Source organism: Echinops telfairi, unplaced genomic scaffold (assembly GCF_000313985.2).
Source record: "Echinops telfairi isolate 266 unplaced genomic scaffold, ASM31398v2 ScPeMD7_7468;HRSCAF=8506_0, whole genome shotgun sequence".
Classification (NCBI taxonomy): Eukaryota; Metazoa; Chordata; class Mammalia; order Afrosoricida; family Tenrecidae; genus Echinops; species Echinops telfairi.
In genome coordinates this window covers 66211402-66230790 of record NW_022111369.1, presented here as the reverse complement: position 1 = coordinate 66230790, position 19389 = coordinate 66211402, and the positions used below count along the sequence as shown (strand labels likewise).

General features: G+C 50.5%; 1 protein-coding gene across 1 annotated transcript in view; it reads right to left on the bottom strand.

Annotated features, from left to right (window-relative positions):
* Positions 1-19389, bottom strand: part of PDGFRA (platelet derived growth factor receptor alpha) — a 54185-nt gene that overhangs the window by 7135 nt on the left and 27661 nt on the right. Inside the window, exons 10-21 of the mRNA XM_004706328.2 lie at positions 17146-17339; positions 15996-16090; positions 15625-15757; positions 12846-12950; positions 11749-11859; positions 11123-11276; positions 9086-9252; positions 4299-4414; positions 3778-3900; positions 2821-2932; positions 1923-2022; positions 1667-1792 (exon numbers count right to left, since the gene is read on the bottom strand). Of these exons, the coding sequence (XP_004706385.1) occupies positions 1667-1792; positions 1923-2022; positions 2821-2932; positions 3778-3900; positions 4299-4414; positions 9086-9252; positions 11123-11276; positions 11749-11859; positions 12846-12950; positions 15625-15757; positions 15996-16090; positions 17146-17339 (1536 nt within the window). The remainder of the gene's footprint in view (positions 1-1666; positions 1793-1922; positions 2023-2820; positions 2933-3777; positions 3901-4298; positions 4415-9085; positions 9253-11122; positions 11277-11748; positions 11860-12845; positions 12951-15624; positions 15758-15995; positions 16091-17145; positions 17340-19389) is intronic.

Genomic DNA, 19389 nt, shown 5'->3' with positions numbered 1-19389 from the left:
AACACGCCCCCACAAGAGCTTTTCAGTCAAATGCACGGCCTTCGGCTTGATCCCGACCGACCCACCCTCTAGGTCCGGGTAGAACTGCCCCTGTGAGTTTCCAAGACTACTATCTAGGGGCTTAGAAAGCTTCCTCGAAGCTACTGGTGGTTTCAAACTGCTAGCCTTGGTGAGCAGCCCAATGCATAACCACTACGCCACCTGGACTCCTTGGGCCACCAAGTAAATCAGTTCAAAAATGAATGAAGGCAAGGGTGGGGTGGATCTATCCCATCTCTTCCTATTGACACATCTTTCCCACTCAGAGCAGCTCTGGCTGGCCTCAGGATAACGTGTCTCCTTCCTTCACTTAACGGTGCTGGAACGGGCAGCGAGATAATCGAGCGACAAAAGGATGTCTTTGCCAGCCCAGCCTGCCGCCTCCTAGAGCCGCTCCTTCACGAAAAGAAGTGGGGGAGCAACGAGGAGGAGAAGTCTGCTGTGGTTGTGAGCCCTCCATCCTGCTGGGAGCACAGAGCCTGGGCTGGGAGGACGGCGCAGGACCGGGCAAGTGTCCCCTCGGTCGCAGAAAGGGCCGTGGAGTCACAGCCAACTCAACGGCCTCTAAAAACAGGCTTTACGGGGGTGGGTCACCAGGTCTTTCCTGCCCTCTGGACCCGCCGGTGGGTTCACACGCCCACCCAGGCCGCCTCGTGAGAAGTCGCCCGTGTGGCTAATCTGAGTCTAGGAAGCTGGGTGCAGCACACAAGGAAGGAGCCCCAGGGGTGAAGGCCAGCAGTTGGACACTGCCAACCACTCCTCAGGAGAATGCTACTCCCCTCAACAGTCTGCTTCGGAAACGCAGCAACGACCCTGTCCTGTCGAGGGGCTGAGTTGGCATCAACTCGATGGCAGGGAGTGTGTGAGTGTGTGAGTGTGTGTGTGTGTGTGTGTGTGTGTGTGTGTGTGTGGTTTTTATTTTTGGCAGCCTGGGTGCCCTTCTTGGCGCAGCCGCAGAGCTGTCTGACCATTTGCATATACTGCCGGGTCCCAGGCAGGACGGCCTTTGTTCATTTGAACAATGCTTCCTATGCAACCCCAAACCAGCTGGAGCCACAGATAACAGCTGAGATTGTTCCTCTGAATCCGCGCTTACAAAGCCAATGTTGCAGGGATTTTGGCACGTTCACATGAACGATCGAGGGGCACTGCAGGTCCCCGGACTTCGCACCGCACAGTAGTAGCTGCAGCCACTCAAAACTCCTGGAGAATGAAGTGCTTGCAGGTGCCATGCATGTAAGTAGGATGGATGGGGGCCCGGGAGAGAAGAACTGTGATCAGCATTGAGAAACACTCCATCTTTCGCTTCCTTTGAAAACGCTCCCTCTCCTCAGTGCCGAGCCATGCTAGTCTCCTTGACATTAAACAAACCAGCAAGCCAACAGAAACCGCGGTGACCCCGTCCGTGTGTGGTGAGCAGAGCTGCTCCCTCTTGTCTTGATGGTGGTGACCTTGTGGAAGCAGGCAGCCAAGCCTTTCTTCCGAGGCACCTCTGGGCAGGTGCCAACTGCCAACCACCTTTCAGTTAGTCGCACAGTGCATAGCCCCTGGCCCCACCCTGGAGCTCTGCTCTCTGGCATAAGTGCTCGCTGTACCCATCCTCCCTTGACTGTGTCTTCCCACCCACCTTGACAAACCCAGACCCACCTTCTTGTACTGGCCGGGCAGCAGGTTCTCCAGGATCTCACTGAGGTGGTAGAAGGAGGGTCTCTTCTCGGGCTCACTGTTCCAGCACTTCACCATGATCTCGTAGCTGGAGAGGCACGGGACTCACTCAGAGCGTGCCCAGGGAGGAGCAGCAGGGAGTCCCCTCCCCGGAAAGACCGCCCCCCACCCCCGCTGGGCACAGAAGGCAAGCCCACAGGAGCGGGAGAGGGGCTCACACTTCGCTGGTGGCATGATCGGGCTTGGCCATCCGGTACCCACTCTTGATCTTGTTGTAAAAAGTGGAGTCCACAGTCATGCCAGGGTAGGGGGTGCCACCTGAGAGCCAGAGAGTGGAAAGGACCGGTATTAACATACTTGTGCAAGACACCCTGCACAAGCTACCAGGCGTTTGAAGGCCAGGAAGCACCAGTTCTTTCACTTAAGTGATGACCTCGTCTCCCTGACTTCCCAATAACCAAAAAGCAAACTCCCCGCCATCGAGGAGATGCCCCCTCATAGTGACCCTACAGGACAGCATAGAACTGCCTCTGTGCATTTCTGGGACTCAAACTCTTGACAGGAGCCTCCTCTTTCTCCAGCAGAGCTGCTGGTGGTTTTGAACTGCTGACCTTGAGATAAGTCACCCAGTGTGAAACCTGCTATGCCACCAGGGCTCCCCCCAGGCCTGCTCAGAACTTACATTTAACTAGGACCCCAAAGGTGGACAAGGACCAATACCCTAGGCAAAAATCCTCCATCTTCAGGGCGTTTTCAATGTCTCTGACTACACCAAAAAACCCACAAAACCACGTGGCTGGGTTGCCTGGCTCGGGGCCAGCCCAGGTGCCACCTGCTCGCCAGGGTTCCCTTGGCTCATCTGCACACAGCCAGGTCCCCAGGCCTTGCTTCCACGTGCCTTAAACCTCCCTCCGTAGTGGCTGAGCACAGTCCATTTGTATCACCCAGGGCCCCTGCTGACGACTGGGTCTCCACAAAGCCAGGTGTGTTGATTCAAGTCCACGGTGACCCCGTGTGTGTGTCACGCAGAACTGCGCTCCCTAGCATTTCTGATGGCTGCACTGCTGCTCCCAGAGACGCCCCATCTTGCACAGAGAGTGGCCCCATCGTGCGTACCCAAAGAGAAGATCTCCCAGAGCAGGATGCCGTAGGACCAGACGTCACTCAGGGTTGTGTAGAGGTTGTCGAAGATGCTCTCAGGGGCCATCCACTTCACGGGGAGAAAGGTCTGCAGGGAAGAAGGGGGTGGAAACTGAGCCAGTCTACACGCTGATGAGCCATTCTCTCTGTGACCACATGCGCCTGCTGATAACCGAGTCCCACACGAGCAGGCTGCCTGCTCCACAAACCAAACTCACTGCCACCAAGTCCCTTCTGATGCTCGCTCGACGACCCTAGAGGACAGGGTGGAACTGCCTGCGAGTTTGAGACTGCAACTCTTTAGGGGAGTAGAAAGCCTTGTCTTTCTGCTGCAGAAAGGCTGGTGGTTTCAAACCACTGACCTTAAGGTTAGCAGCCCAACGCTTAACTACTGCCCCGCCAGGGTTCCACACACACATATACTGTGAATCCCGGGGTGGCACACCTCACCCAAGGGTCTTATGAAAAGGTCGATTCTGATCCAGCATATCTCAGGTGGGAAGGAACCATGAGAGGGCCTGATGGCGATGCTGTCCCCAGAAGCACATGCCCATGCATAAGCATGCACGCACACAAGCACGCAATAGACATATTCAGGGTCACCATTCACTGGATGCCTGTGGGTGCCAAGCACTGTCGTAGACACAGGATACGAACTAACTGATCTTGTTCGCCACAGCCACCACCCAGGAGACAGGTACAGCCACCACTTTGGGAAACCAGGGCACAGAAAATACAAGTAACTTGGCCCCAATCCCAACGCCGGTAGGTTGTAGGTGGTGGCGTGTGGGCTTCCCCTGTGGAGCCCAAGAGTCCATTTCTGACTCTCACAGGGTCCCAGTTCAGAACACAGGTACCAAAGGGTCCTAAGCTTTGCCCAAGGCTCAAACAAGGGGTGGGGCGAGCGTGCACCAGGCGGGCAGGAGCACGTACACTGCCTTTTGACACGTAGTTAGAATCGTGCATGATGTCTCTGGCCAGGCCGAAGTCACATATCTTCACGATCTTCCCTTGAGCCAGGAGGACATTGCGAGCGGCCAGGTCCCGGTGGACACACTGTGGGGGGAGGGGACAAAGTGGCTTCCAGTCAGTCAGCTACAGAGAGTCCAGCATCACCCCTAAAAGACTGGGTATATCCTGGTGGCCCAGGGAGCTGTAGGCACAGCACCTCGGGCAGGCTGCCCAGACAAAGAAAGAGATGGCCCTTCCCCACGGTGAGGTGGGTCTTCCCATCCACTCCCCAAAGACAGTGAACATGGGGAGCAGGAGGACACCAGGTGGTGCCACCTCCTGCCTTCCTGAGGGGAGAGGAGAGGGAGGGACATGAGATGCAGGGGTAGCTCCCAGCCTTGGCCTCTCCTTCCACACTTGCTCTCTTGGGAATCTATGGCTCAGGTCAATGGAACTCTGCTCCTGGAATAGGATTACTTAAAAAAATAAATGAATAAACTTACATTTTTTGAAGCCAAAAACTCCATTCCTCGGGCAACTTGATATGTGAAGCTCAACAAATCCAACAAGGTGAGGCCTTCTGAGTTATCATCTGAAAGGAGGTTTTTGACCTCTGATTCTGCAGAGAAGTAAGGACGTGTGAATGCAGGTGCTCCCTCTGCACTGGGCTGCTGTCCACCCACTCCTGGGCAGCGCTCACCCCAGAGCACAGCCACAACAACTCTCTCCATCACAGGGGTGGAGAGCAGAAGTATGCACAGGCTCTTTCTAGAAAGAAAGGGCTATTACCTACAGAAATATATCCAGCCTAAACAATGATCGATGTGTGATGTCTGTGTCTGTGTGCATGTATATGTGTATAAACGTACACATATTTAGAGTCCTTCGGCGGCACAAACGATTAAACACTTGTCTACTAACTGAAAGGTTGGCAGTTCAAACCCATCCAGAGGTGCCTCCAAAGACAAGCGTGGCCACTGCGCCCATTGCCTTGAACACCCTACGAAGCGAGTTCTACTCTACACACCTGGGGTCCCCCTGAGTCGGCATCAACCTGAAGGTTTGATTTTGGTTTATACATGGGGGGGGGGCTTCAGAAAGTTTATTGAAAATGGAAGGGAGTCAATGCAAGAATATTTTCTTCTATCAAATTGGCATTCTATGATGCTCACCTTCTCGACACAACTGCTGAAGACAAAGCCGGTGAATAAGCAAATGTGGTGAAGAAAGCTGATGGTGCCCGGAAGCTTGAAGGTAAACAAGCAGCCATCTAGCTCAGAAGCAACAAAGCCCACATGGAAGAACATATCAGCCTGTGTGATCACGAGGTGTCGAAGGGATCACTGAAGACAAATGGGTGCATAAGCAAATGTGGCGAAGAAAGCTGATGGTGCCCAGCTATCAAAAAGTATAGCATCTGGGGTCTTAAAGTCTTGAAGGTAAACAAGCGGCCATCAAGCTCAGAAGCAACAAAGCCCACATGGAAGAAGCACACCAGCCTATGGGATCATGAGGTGTCAAAGGGATCAGGTATAAGGCATCATCAGAATAAAAAATCTTACCATAGTGAATGATGGGGGGAGTGCAGAGTGGAGACCCAAAGCCCATTAGTAGGCCACTGGAGATCCCCTTGCAGAGGGGTCTCGGAGAGGTGACAAGCCAGTCAGGGTGCGATGTAACAACGATGAAAAATACAACTTTCCTCTGGTTCCTAAATGCTTCCTCCCCGTCCCCACTATCATGATCCGAATTCTACCTTGAATGTCTGGCTAGACCAGAGGGTGTACACTGGTACAGATAGGAACTGGAAACACAGGGAATCCAGGGCAGATGATCCCTTCAGGACCAGTGGTGTGAGTGGGGATATTGGGAGGGTAGAGGGAGAGTGGGTAGGAAAGAGGGAACCGATTACAAGGAACTATATGTGACCTCCTTCCTGGGGGACAGACAGCAGAAAAGTGGGTGAAGGGAGACGTCAGACAGGGCAAGATATGACAAAATAACAATTTATAAACTATCAAGGGCTCATGAGGGAGGGGGGAGCGGGAGGGAGGGGAAAAATGAGGACCTGATGCCAGGGGCTTAAGTGGAGAGGAAGTGTTTTGAGAATGATGAGGGCAATGAATGTACAAATGTGCTTTACACAATTGATGTGTGTATGGATTGTGATAAGAGTCGTATGAGCCCTAATAAAATGATTTAAAAAAAAGAAAATGGAAGGGATAAGGGAATTTTCCCACAAACTTTCTGAAGTCTGTCCAGTCTTAGCCATTTGGGCTGACATAAGTTGATGCTGCTGATGTTTTGTTTTGCTTCTCCACCCTGCATTGCTTAACTTCAATCTTACTTAGTAAATCATCTAAGTCACCTTTACACACACACACACACACACACACCCTTCCAGGTTGAATATTCAAGGAGAGGTCATAAAGTTCATAGGAAAATGGTATTGAAAGATCACTGCCATGGAAATGATTCTGATACAGAATGACCCTATAGGGTAGGGTGGAACTGCCCCCTGGGGGTTTCTGAGACTATAACTCTTTATGAGAATTGAAAACCTCATCTTTCTCTGGAGGAGTGGCTGGTGGTTTCGAACTGCTGACCTAGTGGTTAGCAATCCAATGCGTAACCTGTACCACCAGGACTCCCTTCACTTTCATTAGGCCCTTCTAAAGGAGTACTCCAAAAAACCAAACTCACTGCCATGGACTCGATGCCGACGCATAGCAAACCCCTGTGGGTTTCTGAGACTGTAACCGTTCACAGGAGTAGAACACCCAGCCTTTCTCCCAAGGAGCTGCTGGTGGTTTCAAAACGAGGATCATGCAGATAGACCAACAACGTGTAACCACGACCCCACCAGGGCCCCTTTAAAAGAGGAGCTCCCAGAAATTAACTTTTTTTTTAAGCCACCTTCCTAACACTTGACTTACTTTTTAACAAGTCAAACGCTAATCAGAAGAGCTAGCACCCTTTAAGATCCGCGCCAAAGGCTTGGGTCTAGCACACTTGGTAACTCGTCCGCGTGCCCGGTTATCCCATCTGGCAGGGACCCAGAGTTTTCGAGGAAGGAGGCGTGAAGGCCAGAAGTCCTCAGTCCTTTCAGAGAGTTCTCAGGCACACGTCAAGAGTGGCTCCGGCCATTCACACGTTTTCCAGGGGCTGCAGCATGAATCAGGCTCACTGCCTTCTGGAGCCCAGTCCAGGGCGCAGCCTGGGAAGCTGTGCAATCTATTTTTAACTGTATGCAAAGGAGAGGAAGGCACTGGATCCAAGGACTCCCGTTGGCTAATCTTGAACGAGCTCTTGGACACTGCCCCCATCCACCCACCCATTTGGCAATGGGATATGAATGGAACTTGGAACTGCAGAGATGGAAAATATTATTGTGTACTGAGCTTTGTAAGACAGGCACATTCTTCTTTTCTTTCTCTATTTCTTTCATGATGGATCCCGCCTTTCACTTAAGAACCCTGAGAGTGTTCCAAGCACATGCATACTTTCAAAACAAGTTCTAAGGCTGCTCCACGCATTTTGCACCCAGCAGAGCCAGGGTGGCCAGGCTCACGACAGGGTGGCCGAAGCGTCACCTTCCTCTCTCCATCCTAAGCCTAGGGGATGAGGCTGGAATCTCGGAGGGCCCCTCCCAGCCGAATGAGGGCAGAGGGTGGGGGTGGGGGTCCATCTGGTGTGGGTCTCGGCTCCCCTGAGGGCATCATCAATTTACCCCTGCCACATGTTCATCGGCTTTAAAAACAGATGATCCCTGCCCGAAAACCCCAGTCAGCTGAAGCACCCAGTCCCTCCTTGTCAGGAAGGATCACCTCAAATGCTCAACTCCCTGGTCTCTCACACACACGGGAACTGTTAGAGAGGCTGTTTCGCTAACAGTCAGTACGTAGCAATCACGTCTATTTCATGACGCCTTGTTGTTTTAGCAAGAAGCAACATAAGATGGCTAAGTTTCCACTTTTCAAGTAAGGGCAGTCAATGACAAAAGCAATAGCAATAAGCATTATATTATTCTCTCTCTCTCTCTCCCCTGCAGTCAAAATCTTTAAACAAAGTAGCAATTGGGATCAAAAAAGTAAAGATGGTCACCCTTGAGTGTGCTTCGTTGTTAACAACATTAACAACAATGTAGCCAACAGTGATTCTCAACCAGATGTGAGAAGACCCGTAGATAGGGGAGGGGGTGAGTTAATGAGAAAGAAACCAGGAGAGAAATAGCAAGGGTGTTGACACAATGTGAAGGACGCAGCTGGCGCTGTGGAATAATCCTGTCGAGGAAATTAGGGGGGGGGGGGACAGCTGAGTGTGTTGTCACCAAAATTATATATACACATATACATGTGTGTGTATATGCATGTATGTATGTATGTATGTATGTATGTAAACACATGTAAAATGTGTACATGATATGTTATATCTATATGCAGACAAAAGAAATATTTTTCAAAGGCATGTTTGAAATTACTGAATGAGTTTATAGATGTATGTGCGCACGCACACACACACACACCCTCAATCACCCATGCATGTGAAAGTGGGTCAATGGATGAGGAAGACTGGAGAGCCATCAGTGCCTTTGAATGGCGGTGCTGGCAGAGAATGCTGAACATGCCCTCGACTTCCACAAGAACAAACAAATCCACCTTGGAAGACGCAGGGGCTTCTTAGAGGCAAGGATGGCAAGACATCGTCTCCCGTGCTTTGACAGCAGCCCCTGGAGAGGGACATCCTGTTTGGTCAAGTGGAGGGGCAGCGGAAAGGAAGGTTCTCAAGGAGATGGGCTGACACAGTGACTGTGACCGGGGCTCCGGCACAGGAACCACGGAGAGGCTGGCGCAGGACCGGGCCGTATGCTGTTCTGTAGGCACAGGGCTGCTGTGAGTCAGAACCAGCCCGATGACACCTGACGACGACAACAACACACACACACACACACACACACACACACACACTTTTTTTTTGAGAGGAATATTAACACCCAATATAGTCAACACAAAAATACACGTCTAAAAAATCACATTTAAAATTCAAAAACGTCATTACATTAAGTGCATCTTTTTTTGTCCCCTTCTTTTTGATTCAAGACCACAATCCTAGGCGAACATGTCCCACACCAGGACCAGTATGCAAACCTGTCTTAGTGACCCTGGAGCCTGGGAAATCTACTTAATGTCCACTCCTTCCTTCCTTCCTCCCCTCCTTCCTTCCTCTGAGCACCTTAAACACATGAAACCAGCAAGTCACAGCACCCAACACGTAGTAAGCCCTCCCCTACCTAGCATTGATTTCTTCTTGTGCGAGGCTGGGCGGTCGTACAGCGATCTCTGGATGTCCGAATACTTAGAGACCTCTCTCCTTTCCAGCATGGGGACGTACTGGGTGGTGTCGGCTTGCCTCATGTCCATGTAGTCGCCATTGTTTTCAAAAGATAAAATAACGTAACTGTCGGAACAGAAGGAGAAACCTTAGCCAGGGTTGCCCTCTGGAGAGAGCATTTAAGATGAAATTCCCTGAGAAACAAAAGCCAAACCCGTTGCCAGGGAGTCAATGCCCACTCGCAGCCACCCCAGGCCTACAGAGGGAACTGCCCCTGAAGGTTTTCTTAGCCGTCATCGTTAGGGAAGCAGAACGCCCGGCATTTCTCCTGCAGTGCCACTGGTGGGCTTGAACTGGCAACCTTTAGGTTAGTCATAATGCACAAATCGTGGGAACCACCTGGGATCCCGGGGGGATACTTGGGATTTGGAGGCACAAGCAACCTGGGCCCTTCCTACGGGGAGATGGGCAGGAATCCAATCATCACACAAAGACCTGGCTGAGCTCGGGCTCAGGTGTGCTCTGAAGGAAGCGAGGGAGAAGAGGTGGGATCAGGAAGAACATAGAAGGAATCACCTTTACAATGCTGGGAATGACTGGGGTGGGGGTGGGGGGTCTGGATGGTACTTGATCCATATGAAGAGTTCAACGGATGTCAGGTGGCATGACCGTCATTGCCCATTTACTTATCAATTTACTTATTTTCCTGCTAGCCTCACGTCCTCATCTGCAGAAACCTTGGCCCCTACATCTACGCCAGGGTGGCTGTGCACCCATCAAGCCCAGGGCTGTTGAGTTGATTCTGACTCACAGTGACCCTGTAGGACGGCCCTCTAGGTAAATCTTTTACAGAAGCAAATGGTCTCATCTTTCTCCCATGGACCTGTGGGTGAGTCTGAACTGCCAGTCTTTTGGTTAGGAATCGAGTGTTTGACGACTGTGGCCCGGGAGGCTATGCTCCTGTAACATGCACGTCTCCCACCCTTAAAGTTGGGGGAATTCATTGCCTTGTCTTTGTTCTTTCTCTCGTTTGCAATTCATAGGTCACCAAAACCTGAGCCGTGAGGCTTGGGGAGCCAATTACTACTACTCAATTTAAATTAAGAAGGAGTGAACTCATTGTCCTTTTGGATCTTTACGGATTTGAAAATCTAGAGAGCTCCTTTGAACCCTTTGTGGATTTCAGGTTCAGCCAAGGCTAGACTCGCACACTGAAAGGGACCCAAGCAGTTCCCTGTGGGTTACAAGAATGCGCGCCCATCCGCCAGGGCGGTTTCCTGAGGGAACGCCCATGAGATCAGTCGAGAACTCCAACAACAGATTGCACTGGGAGAAGCTGTCACTTTGACAGCTAAAGCAAACCTGACCCATGCCCTAAACCAGCAAGCAGAAGTCTCAGAAGAAGTACAACCATGAGGCTCTTGAGAAGCAAGATGCAGAGATTTCAGCTCACTCACTATATGTAGCACCAGTGGAGACCAACCAGGAGGATGGTACAGGCCGGGGCAATAGATAAGGACCTTCATTATGTTTGATAACGTAGAGGTCAGCACAAACAAAGGACAGCCTCCATGCAATGGTTCCATCCAAGAGCCACCACAATAGACTCTAACATACCAACAGTTGCGAAGATGGCACGAGTGGGCCATGGCTGTCTTATACTTAAGGTCACCTTGCGGCAGCATCAGCTGGAGAGCAACCAGAACCTCCACCCCAAGGGATGACCTACAGCCAGTAGCAGAAGGGCTCCCGAGCTCCCCCAACTCTCACCCTCACTCACACTAATCAGCAAGGCCCCTCCACACAACACACCTGAAGCACATCACGTACTAGGCTGGCTGCACCAGGTTAGAAGAGGACAGAGCAGGGTGGCGTGACTCTAAGTCTTGCTGCATCCTCCCTCTGCGTCCACAAGTAGCATCCACCAGGTCATAGTGTCTCCCCATCGGAAGACTCCTGAGCTAACGGTTCCCAACAGGGTCTCCGGGGCACTCACCTCCGTGTGCTTTCATCAGCCGGGTTCAACCCAAAGATGTCCAGCTCCTTCTTCGGTTTCTCTGGGTGATGACTCAGGAAGCTATCTCTATTCTTATGCAAATAGTTGACCAAATCCCCATAGAAGCAATACTCGGTGATGATGTAAATAGGCCCTGCGGGGACCAAAACCAGTTTGGAGATGGGTTATGAAAATGAAGAACGAGATACCCCTCGGTTGCTATGCTTGGAAACGTTGCTCCAAAACATGAGCTTCCACTTGGCCAAGCGAGAAGATAGAGGAGGCAGGAAGGGGGGACCAATTTGGACAAAGGGACGGCCCAGGGTGGCAATGGGGACGTCTTATGAGACGTGCGAGCAGTGACACGGAGCACTCTGAGGACAAATCCTTGAATGGAAGACTCCTTCGCGCTGGACACTTTCACCGAAAGCACAACCACCTTCGTTTGTCATTTTTTAAAGGAGCTTCCACCAGCTCCGTGGAATCCAGCGAACCCCATTCAAAGTGCACGTAACCCCGGGCACGTTCGGGGGAGGACAGCAAGCGGGCAGTGACAAACCTGCTCAATGATTTGCACAACCAGAGGTGTTTCCGGAAAAGCCCTCCCAGCGGGGTCGGCAGCTTACCTGACTTGGTGCAGGCTCCCAGCAGGTTCACGATGTTTAAATGTGGTCCCAGGTGAGTCATGATCTTCAGCTCCGACATGAGAGCTTGCTTTTCACTGGTTCGAGCGGTGGCTGTGGAGGAAACGGATCTGCCGTCAAGTCAGCGGAGCTCCTAAGCCCCGTTCTCGGAAGAGCCAATAATGGGGCTGGTTCTGTTAGGCATCGTTTTATTCACCAAGAGACTACAGAAAGAAGCAGATGGCACTGAGTCTGACCCCTACAACAAAGGCTTTTCGGGTGGTGTCCCCAGCCTGGGCAAGCAATTCAAGCACTGAGCCAGCGCTAGCCTGAAGATTGGAAGTTCAAGTCCACTCAAAGCAAGGCCATGCTGGACGAGTAAGAAACCAGCCACTGGGACCCCTGTGGAAGGGAGCAGAGTGCCACCCTGACGTATAGGGACTGGCAAAAGTGGGCAGTCAATATGACAGCCACGGGTTGGAGGACAACTTCCGTCACGGAAAGCACAGACGAGAGCAGGAAGAGTGGTCTTCAATAGTCCCACGTGGCTCCCGCCCTGAGCCCATGCTGACTCACAGCGACCCTCCAGGACAGGGCAGAGCTGCCCCTGTGAGTTTCGTAGAATGTAACTCTTTCCCAGAGGAGGAAGCCCCATCTTTCTCCCTGGGGTGGCTGGCGGCTTCACATGGCTGACCTTGAGTGGGTAGCCCGACCGGTAACCAGGACTCCCGTACCTTAAATGACAAAGTCGCCTAGACACACAAACTCTCCAGTCAAAATTGGCGTTTATTATTTGCCTAAATTTGGCGTGTATTATTTCAGCTGTGAGAACAGTATGATTTTTTTTATCTTTTTTTTTTCATTGCAAATGCCTTTTTTCTTCTTTTTTTACAAATCATTTTATTGGGGGCTTGTACAACTCTTATCACAATCCATACATACATCCATTGTGTCGAGCACATTTGTACATTTGGGGCCATCATCATTCTCAAAACATTTGCTTTCTGTTTGAGCTCTTGGTATCAGCTCCTCGAGTGTGAGTTTTAAACAGCTCGCTCTACCGTCTCCCAGTTCAAAACTCCCCAGGAAGAGACTCTTACGTTTTAGCATCTTCACGGCTACCTTCATCACAGGCTGAGACCGGCTCAACCCATAGGCTGTTCCTTCAACCACTTTCCCAAATGCACCGGAGCCCAGGATACGACCTGCAGGCAAACAGAACCATTATGAGCCTGAGCCAACACCTCCAGTCCTCGCCTAGGCTTTCCCTGCCTCTGCTGGCCGGCACTCCTGCGTGCACAGCTGGGCTGGGGTGGGTGTGTTTCCTGCATTGAGTAAGCATAATTATTCCTCCAAGTCATCATGTCAAAAACAGAATTGAGCCCACAGGGAAGGAAATTAGTGTAATTGCTTTTGTCAAATAACATTTGCAAGGGAAAGGCAAACACAGATTGGAGAAGGGGGGAGTGGGGGCAAGCCCATCCCTGGTGCGAGCACTCGAGCACTCCGTCTACCATCTCCTGGCTGAGCCAGACCCTGGCTGCTTAGCATGTACTCTCGGTGGCTCTCGCCCAAGGCCCCTGGTTCTCTGCCCTTCTGTTTGCCACAAACAAATGGAGGCTCTTCATGAATCTTTCTGTATCTCTCACTTCTGAAGAAATGTCTCCATTCAAAACATTGCTGACTCCAAGTGATGAGAGGCAAAGAACAGGCTGGCCTTCGTGCTGCCCGTTGCCAGAGAGGCCACCAGAGCCAAGTGACCACTGTTGGGCGAAACAAAAGGAACTCCAACTGTTGTCTCCTTCCTTGCGGCTCACTGGGCACTGACTAGCTGGGGAAAGACTCCATTCGGAAGGGACCCCAGTGGGTGGCATGGCTTCTGCTTGCATGTCTGCACAGCTGGAAATACTACCCAGAAAGATGTAACCTGCAACCTGGGAATACACAGAACCAAACTCACCACCATCGAAAGCCCAGTGAGTTTGAACTGCCAAACATGAGGATGGCAGTACAACGCTTAACCACTACGCTACCAGTGCTCTCCAGGAGCTACATAAACTCAGCACGATACAGCAATGCCTATTGGGGTATTAGGGGTTTGCTCCTTTCTCACTATCTGGTGTATAACATCTTAAGTCCCCTAAGTGAATTCCTTGTTGTGAACCACAAGGTGTGTGTGTATGTGTGGTGTGTGGTGTGTGGTGTGTGGTGTGTGGGGGGTGTGTGTGGGGGGTGGGTGGGGGGGGATGACCAAGAACAGACATGGTCCCCTGAGATCAGGATCTGAAATTGGGAGCAACAAGAATCCTTTTTGGTTTTTTGCTGGGGGGTGGGGGGCTGCTCAATTTAACTAACTCTCTACCAAAAAACAAGAACAAAAAACCTCACCACCATTGAATCCATTCTGACTCATAGCAACCCTATAGGGCTGGTTGAGACAGCTGGTGTGAGGCTCCAAGGGCACAACTCTTCACAGGAGTAGAGCCCTCACCTTTCTACCCCGGGGCTGTCTGGTGGCTTTGACCTTGCACTTAGCATCCCAGTGTGTAATCACTGCACCACCAGAGCTCCTAACAGTCAAAGAAAAATTAAACTCCAGCTCCCCTCTACTTTGGAGTGAAAGAACGTCAAAATCCTCCCCAGTGCACATCGTTAGGAGATCCATGGGGACACAAGCTCTAAAGCTAACCTTCACCTCACCTGTCTTAGCCAGAAGGCAATGGGAAAAAACATAATAATATATACTTCTTTCATATCCTTCGACTAAAAGCATTTCACACTGGGTCTCAACCCGGGATTGACATACTGGAAATGTTTGTAATGAATGGTGTTGGTTGTTTTGACTCTTGTGTGTGTAAACTTTACAAACTTTCCTGTTCTTTTTATAGTCTACATTCTAAATATAGAGAGAGATTTAAAGAAGCTGGATCAGACTCTCTTTTGTGGGGGTCTCCATTCATTTATCATCCGTCCCTTTTTAGTCACAGATGTGCGTCTCATTTCCATTGCTGTTGTTTCCAAAGCTAAGCCCCTTCCGCGGATGCCTCTGCCAGGCTGCCTCCTCGTCTCTTTCTCTCTTTGTGCAATTAGTTTTCTTACACTGTAGTTTGTTATAGAGAAGAATTGTTTTTTTAAATCCTTGCAGCAATCCAACAAACTCGTTTTTTTTTAATTAATTCAAGTACATACTTTATTCAGATTCTGTGTGTGTGTGTGTGTGTGTGTGTGTTCAACCTGATATCCTCTTTCTGCCAATTAACTCATTTTTAAGACTGAAACTTATTTCTGTAAGTGTACTTCGAGGGCCGGGCTCTTCGGAAGCACAAACTCAGAGCCCTGGTTCCTCCACAGGCTTATACACACTGAGTCACTTACGTACAAGTCCAGAGGGAGCCTTAGCCATTCTGCTCAGGGTCACACTAGGTGACTCGTGAGAGAATGAGAGGAAAATGTGGCAATGTGGTACAGACATCAGATTCTCCACAGCAACCAAACCAGGTCAGACTTACTGCACCAGCTGAGCTTGGAAGACTCCCCAAAACTGGTGCCCTTGGGGGTCTTTAAACCTTGAACTGAATGGTGAACTAGCTAAATAGCAAGTTGACTCACAAAGAATACCATCCGTGAGTAGGATGCTCCTTTAAAACAAACAAGTCTCCCTGAGACAAATGGTCAGTGACAGGGAAACTAGATGGAAGGAAGAGAGTCACCAGAATGGAAACAGGAGACTGTGATGCACTGCGGAGAACTAACCAGTGCCGCTGAGCAAGGCCTGAGGCGGTGTTGAGTGGGAACCTAAACCAAGCACACAACTTTTTCCCTCCTTTTTTAAAAGAGGTCAGGGGCAGTCTTAGGAGCGCAAACTGAGCTGGAACTTACCAAGCACTAGTCCATCTCTTGGAAACTCCCACCTTGAGTCGTAAGGCAGCTGCATGGGGTCCACATAAATATATTCATGTCCATCAGGGCTGATGGATTCAATGACACGCCAACGGATTTCATACCTCGGCTTCTGGAAATGACCAAGACAGGTCACACTGCTGAGTTTTACCGAAATTCAAAGGCATCGAAGCTCAGTTAACTGCGTCAGCCAAGTATGTGGGCTGACACAAAGACTGAACAACACACGTTCAACATGTCACGTCTGACGTGAAACTAGCTCCTTCTCTGTGCCAAGCCCTGACTTAGTTGCCAGTCTCCGTGTCCTCAAGGACGTCAAGGGTTCTTGAGCTCCTTGGGAGAAGACCTACCTGTTTCCAGATGACGACCAGGACGATGAGTGAGATGATCACGATCACCAACAGCACCAGCACGGCGGCGGCCACGGTGAGTTCCGAGCGCAGAGCTGGAGAGCGAGAGAGAGCTGGTGGGGGAAGGTCCTCGTGGGGGAGGAAGGCAGGCCCCTCTCACTGCTGGGGGCGGTGGAAGGAGAGGGCAGCCTGGCTCATTACAGGGACAGGTGAGGCCATCACTCAAACAGCTATTTGCACGAAACATCCACTCTCGCCCTTCTTTTAGAAAAAGATCAGAAGTCCAGAGGATTGCATTACTGTCTCTCACCCAGTTCCGAACATGAACCTTTGGGACAAACTGTGAATAGGCTGTACAAAGAGGTCCACTTCCAGCCATCAACTCGGTGCTGACTCGGTGGCCCGATAGGACAGAGTAGAACTGCTCCTGTGGGTGTCTGAGGCTGTAACTCTTTACAGGAGTAGGAAGCCTCCTCTTTCTCCCATGGATCGGCTGGTGGGTTTGAACTGCTGACCATGCAGTTAGCAGCCCAACTTGTAACCACTATGCCAACAGGGCTCCCCAGAGGAGCGTCTATGAGGTGCAAATGGCTCATGCACTCAGCAGCTATCCAAAGAGATGGAGGTTCCAATCCACCGAGAAGTCCCTCAGAAGAAAATTCTGGAAATCGGCTGAGGAACTGTCGGACACTGAAAACCCTGCGGTGTGCAGTTCTGCCCTGACACACATGAGTCACCTGGACAGGGGAGCCAACTTGATGCCAGCTGGATTTAACACGCTCAGAAGCCTCGACTTTATACGGGTCATTATTTGGAGAGGTTGGATTGTGTCTACACTGCTGTAGACTTTTGTTTTTCTCTAGAAGAATTCAACCTGTTTCAATGGTTGTCAAGAGCCACAAGATGGGGTGTGCTGATTTTCCCATCCTCCTCCTCCTCCACACACCTGAAGGCTAGACTGAAGAGACCAGGCTATACGATCAGATGGTTAAGATACGAAAGAGCCCCTGCAAGAGGTGGGTTGGACCCCTGATGCCCAGAGTAGGCCCTCGAGGGGCACCCCGTGCCTGTCTGGCCCCCTAGGGGGGAGGCCAGGTTCCACCTGAGGGAGGTGGGACTCGGCTGGAGACTGAGCCATTGAGCAACTCACTGGGAGCCACCAGCTTCAGTTCCCGGCTGTCGGCCCCAATGAGGTTCTTAGCCAGGCACCGCACGGAGAAGGTCTGCTCCACTTTGATAAAGGTCACTCGGCCCTCCACGGTCTTCCCGTCTCGAGAGTGGACCACGCTGATGTCGCTGGAGGCGTTGTTGGCCAAAGCGGTCCAGGAAGTTTCATTGTTACATCTGAGGGAGGAAAGGGACGTCCACATGGGTGAGAACAATCGAAGACCTGAGGGTGGCTGCAGGGTCACGTTCACATTTTGGGTGCAGATTAACAGAATTGTGGGGAGTTCCTGCGTAAGGGAGACTGGGATCTGCTTGCTTACTGAAAATGTCAGGGACAGAGTGGTGACAGTCACACATTGTAAGCGTAATTGATGTCACAGAATTCTACAGTGTACGCTTACATGTCAGTTAAAATGGCAAATTTTATATATCTACAACTATTTTGTTTTTTAAAAGAATTAAACAGCAATCTAGGTGAACAGGAGAAAAATATGTTTTTTGTGTTTGTTTTTTCTGGTCCCTCACCCAAAGAACCAATCAGCTGCATGTGGGTGGTCCAGAGTTCATGATTTAATGCAAGAGAGATCAAGACAGACTGCTTCAATAAGAGAGCACTGCAAATCCAAAGCCTTGGCCCGGTCGCCAAACTGAACATTTCAACGTTTAACTTTAGCTACCGACCATGTCTCCACTGCTTGGGACCTGGGAAAGCCTGGCACCCTTTCTTCTGACCCAAGATGCTCCCCCTCCTCACCCTCACAGGGAAGGACCAGTCTGGTGTGCCTTGGACTGGAGCAGTCCTCTGGCCAAGGTATAAGACCTAGATTCCAGCGCCCTCCCATGCCCAAGGTGCCTACATCCCTCAGCTACCTCCAGGTCTGGAAATGAACTCACCCCCATGCTCAAATAATCAGCCACGTAAGCTTAGCAGAAGCCTTTGCTCAAAGACAGAGCTCAGGTTAGGAAGGAAGGACTGGAAAGAAGCAGCACAGGGGGGATCACAATGGTGCCCCTCTGAAACAAAGTGTGCTTTGAACGGTTGGATCTACAACTGATGACTGTTCTGTACACCGGCACCTGATTCCCAATGAAAAGTAGGCGAAAGATGTCAGACAGTGTAAGACACGACAAAATAATATAATTTATAAATTATAAAGTGTTTGTGAAGGAGGGAAGGTGGGGAAGGAGGGGATAAAATGAGGAGCTGATACCAAGGGCTCAAGTAGAAAGCAAATCTCTTGAGAATGAGGATGGCAACAAATGTACAAATGTGCTTGACACAATGGGTGGATGGATTGTTATAAAAGTTGTACTAGCACCCAATAAAATGATTTTTTTTAAGTTAAACAATAAAAACCTCAGTCTTTTTTGTCCCCTTAAGCTCTGGGAAATGGTCTGACGAGGAGGCTCACTCAGCCTTTGGAGGAATAAGTCAAGGCTGTGACCACAGCCAAGTGCCAGGGTGCAGGACTGAACACACTGAAGCCTGGGCCTATTTGAGAAGGCTGAGGGAAGACGTGGACTCCCACCCAGACGCAGGTGGAGCCAGGAGGCGGTGGGCAGGTACACAGGCCCTCTTCTCCTTGACGTTCCTACGTCAGTCTAGTGGCGACTATGAAGAGAAGCAGAAGTGTTCACCACAAGGAAATGCAAGGTAAAATATGGGTTAAAAACCAAACCCACTCTACATAATTGATGTACGTATGAATTGTGATAAGAGTTGTATGAGCCCCTTATAAAATGATTTTAAAAAACCACTGTCATCGAGTCGTTGCCAACTCATAGCCACCCTGAAGTACAGGGTAGAATGGGCCCTGTGGGTTTCTGGGACTGTAATTCTTTACGGGAGTAGAAAGTCTCATCTTTCTCCTAACGAGCAGCTGGTGGTTTCGAACTGCTGGCTTTGTAGTTAGCAGCCCAACACATCCCCACACCACCACCAAGGCTCTAAAAATGTGGGTGACAGCATGTCTCAGAACAGGGAACCTTAAAATCCATCATTTCTTTCGTCTAGAGCAGGGCTGTCAAACTCAATGAAAACGCGGGCCATTTGGTGCAACAGGCAAGAGTCACACGGGCCACATCAGTAGTTAAAGGGTTAAGGAGGGAACTGTGTGTGCGGTATTGCTTCGATCTCCCCTAAGCCCTATTTTCCTCATAACAATTTTTTCTATTTTCATTTTATTTCAGAGCATCATGGGCCACAAAAAATTCCCTGGGGGGGGGG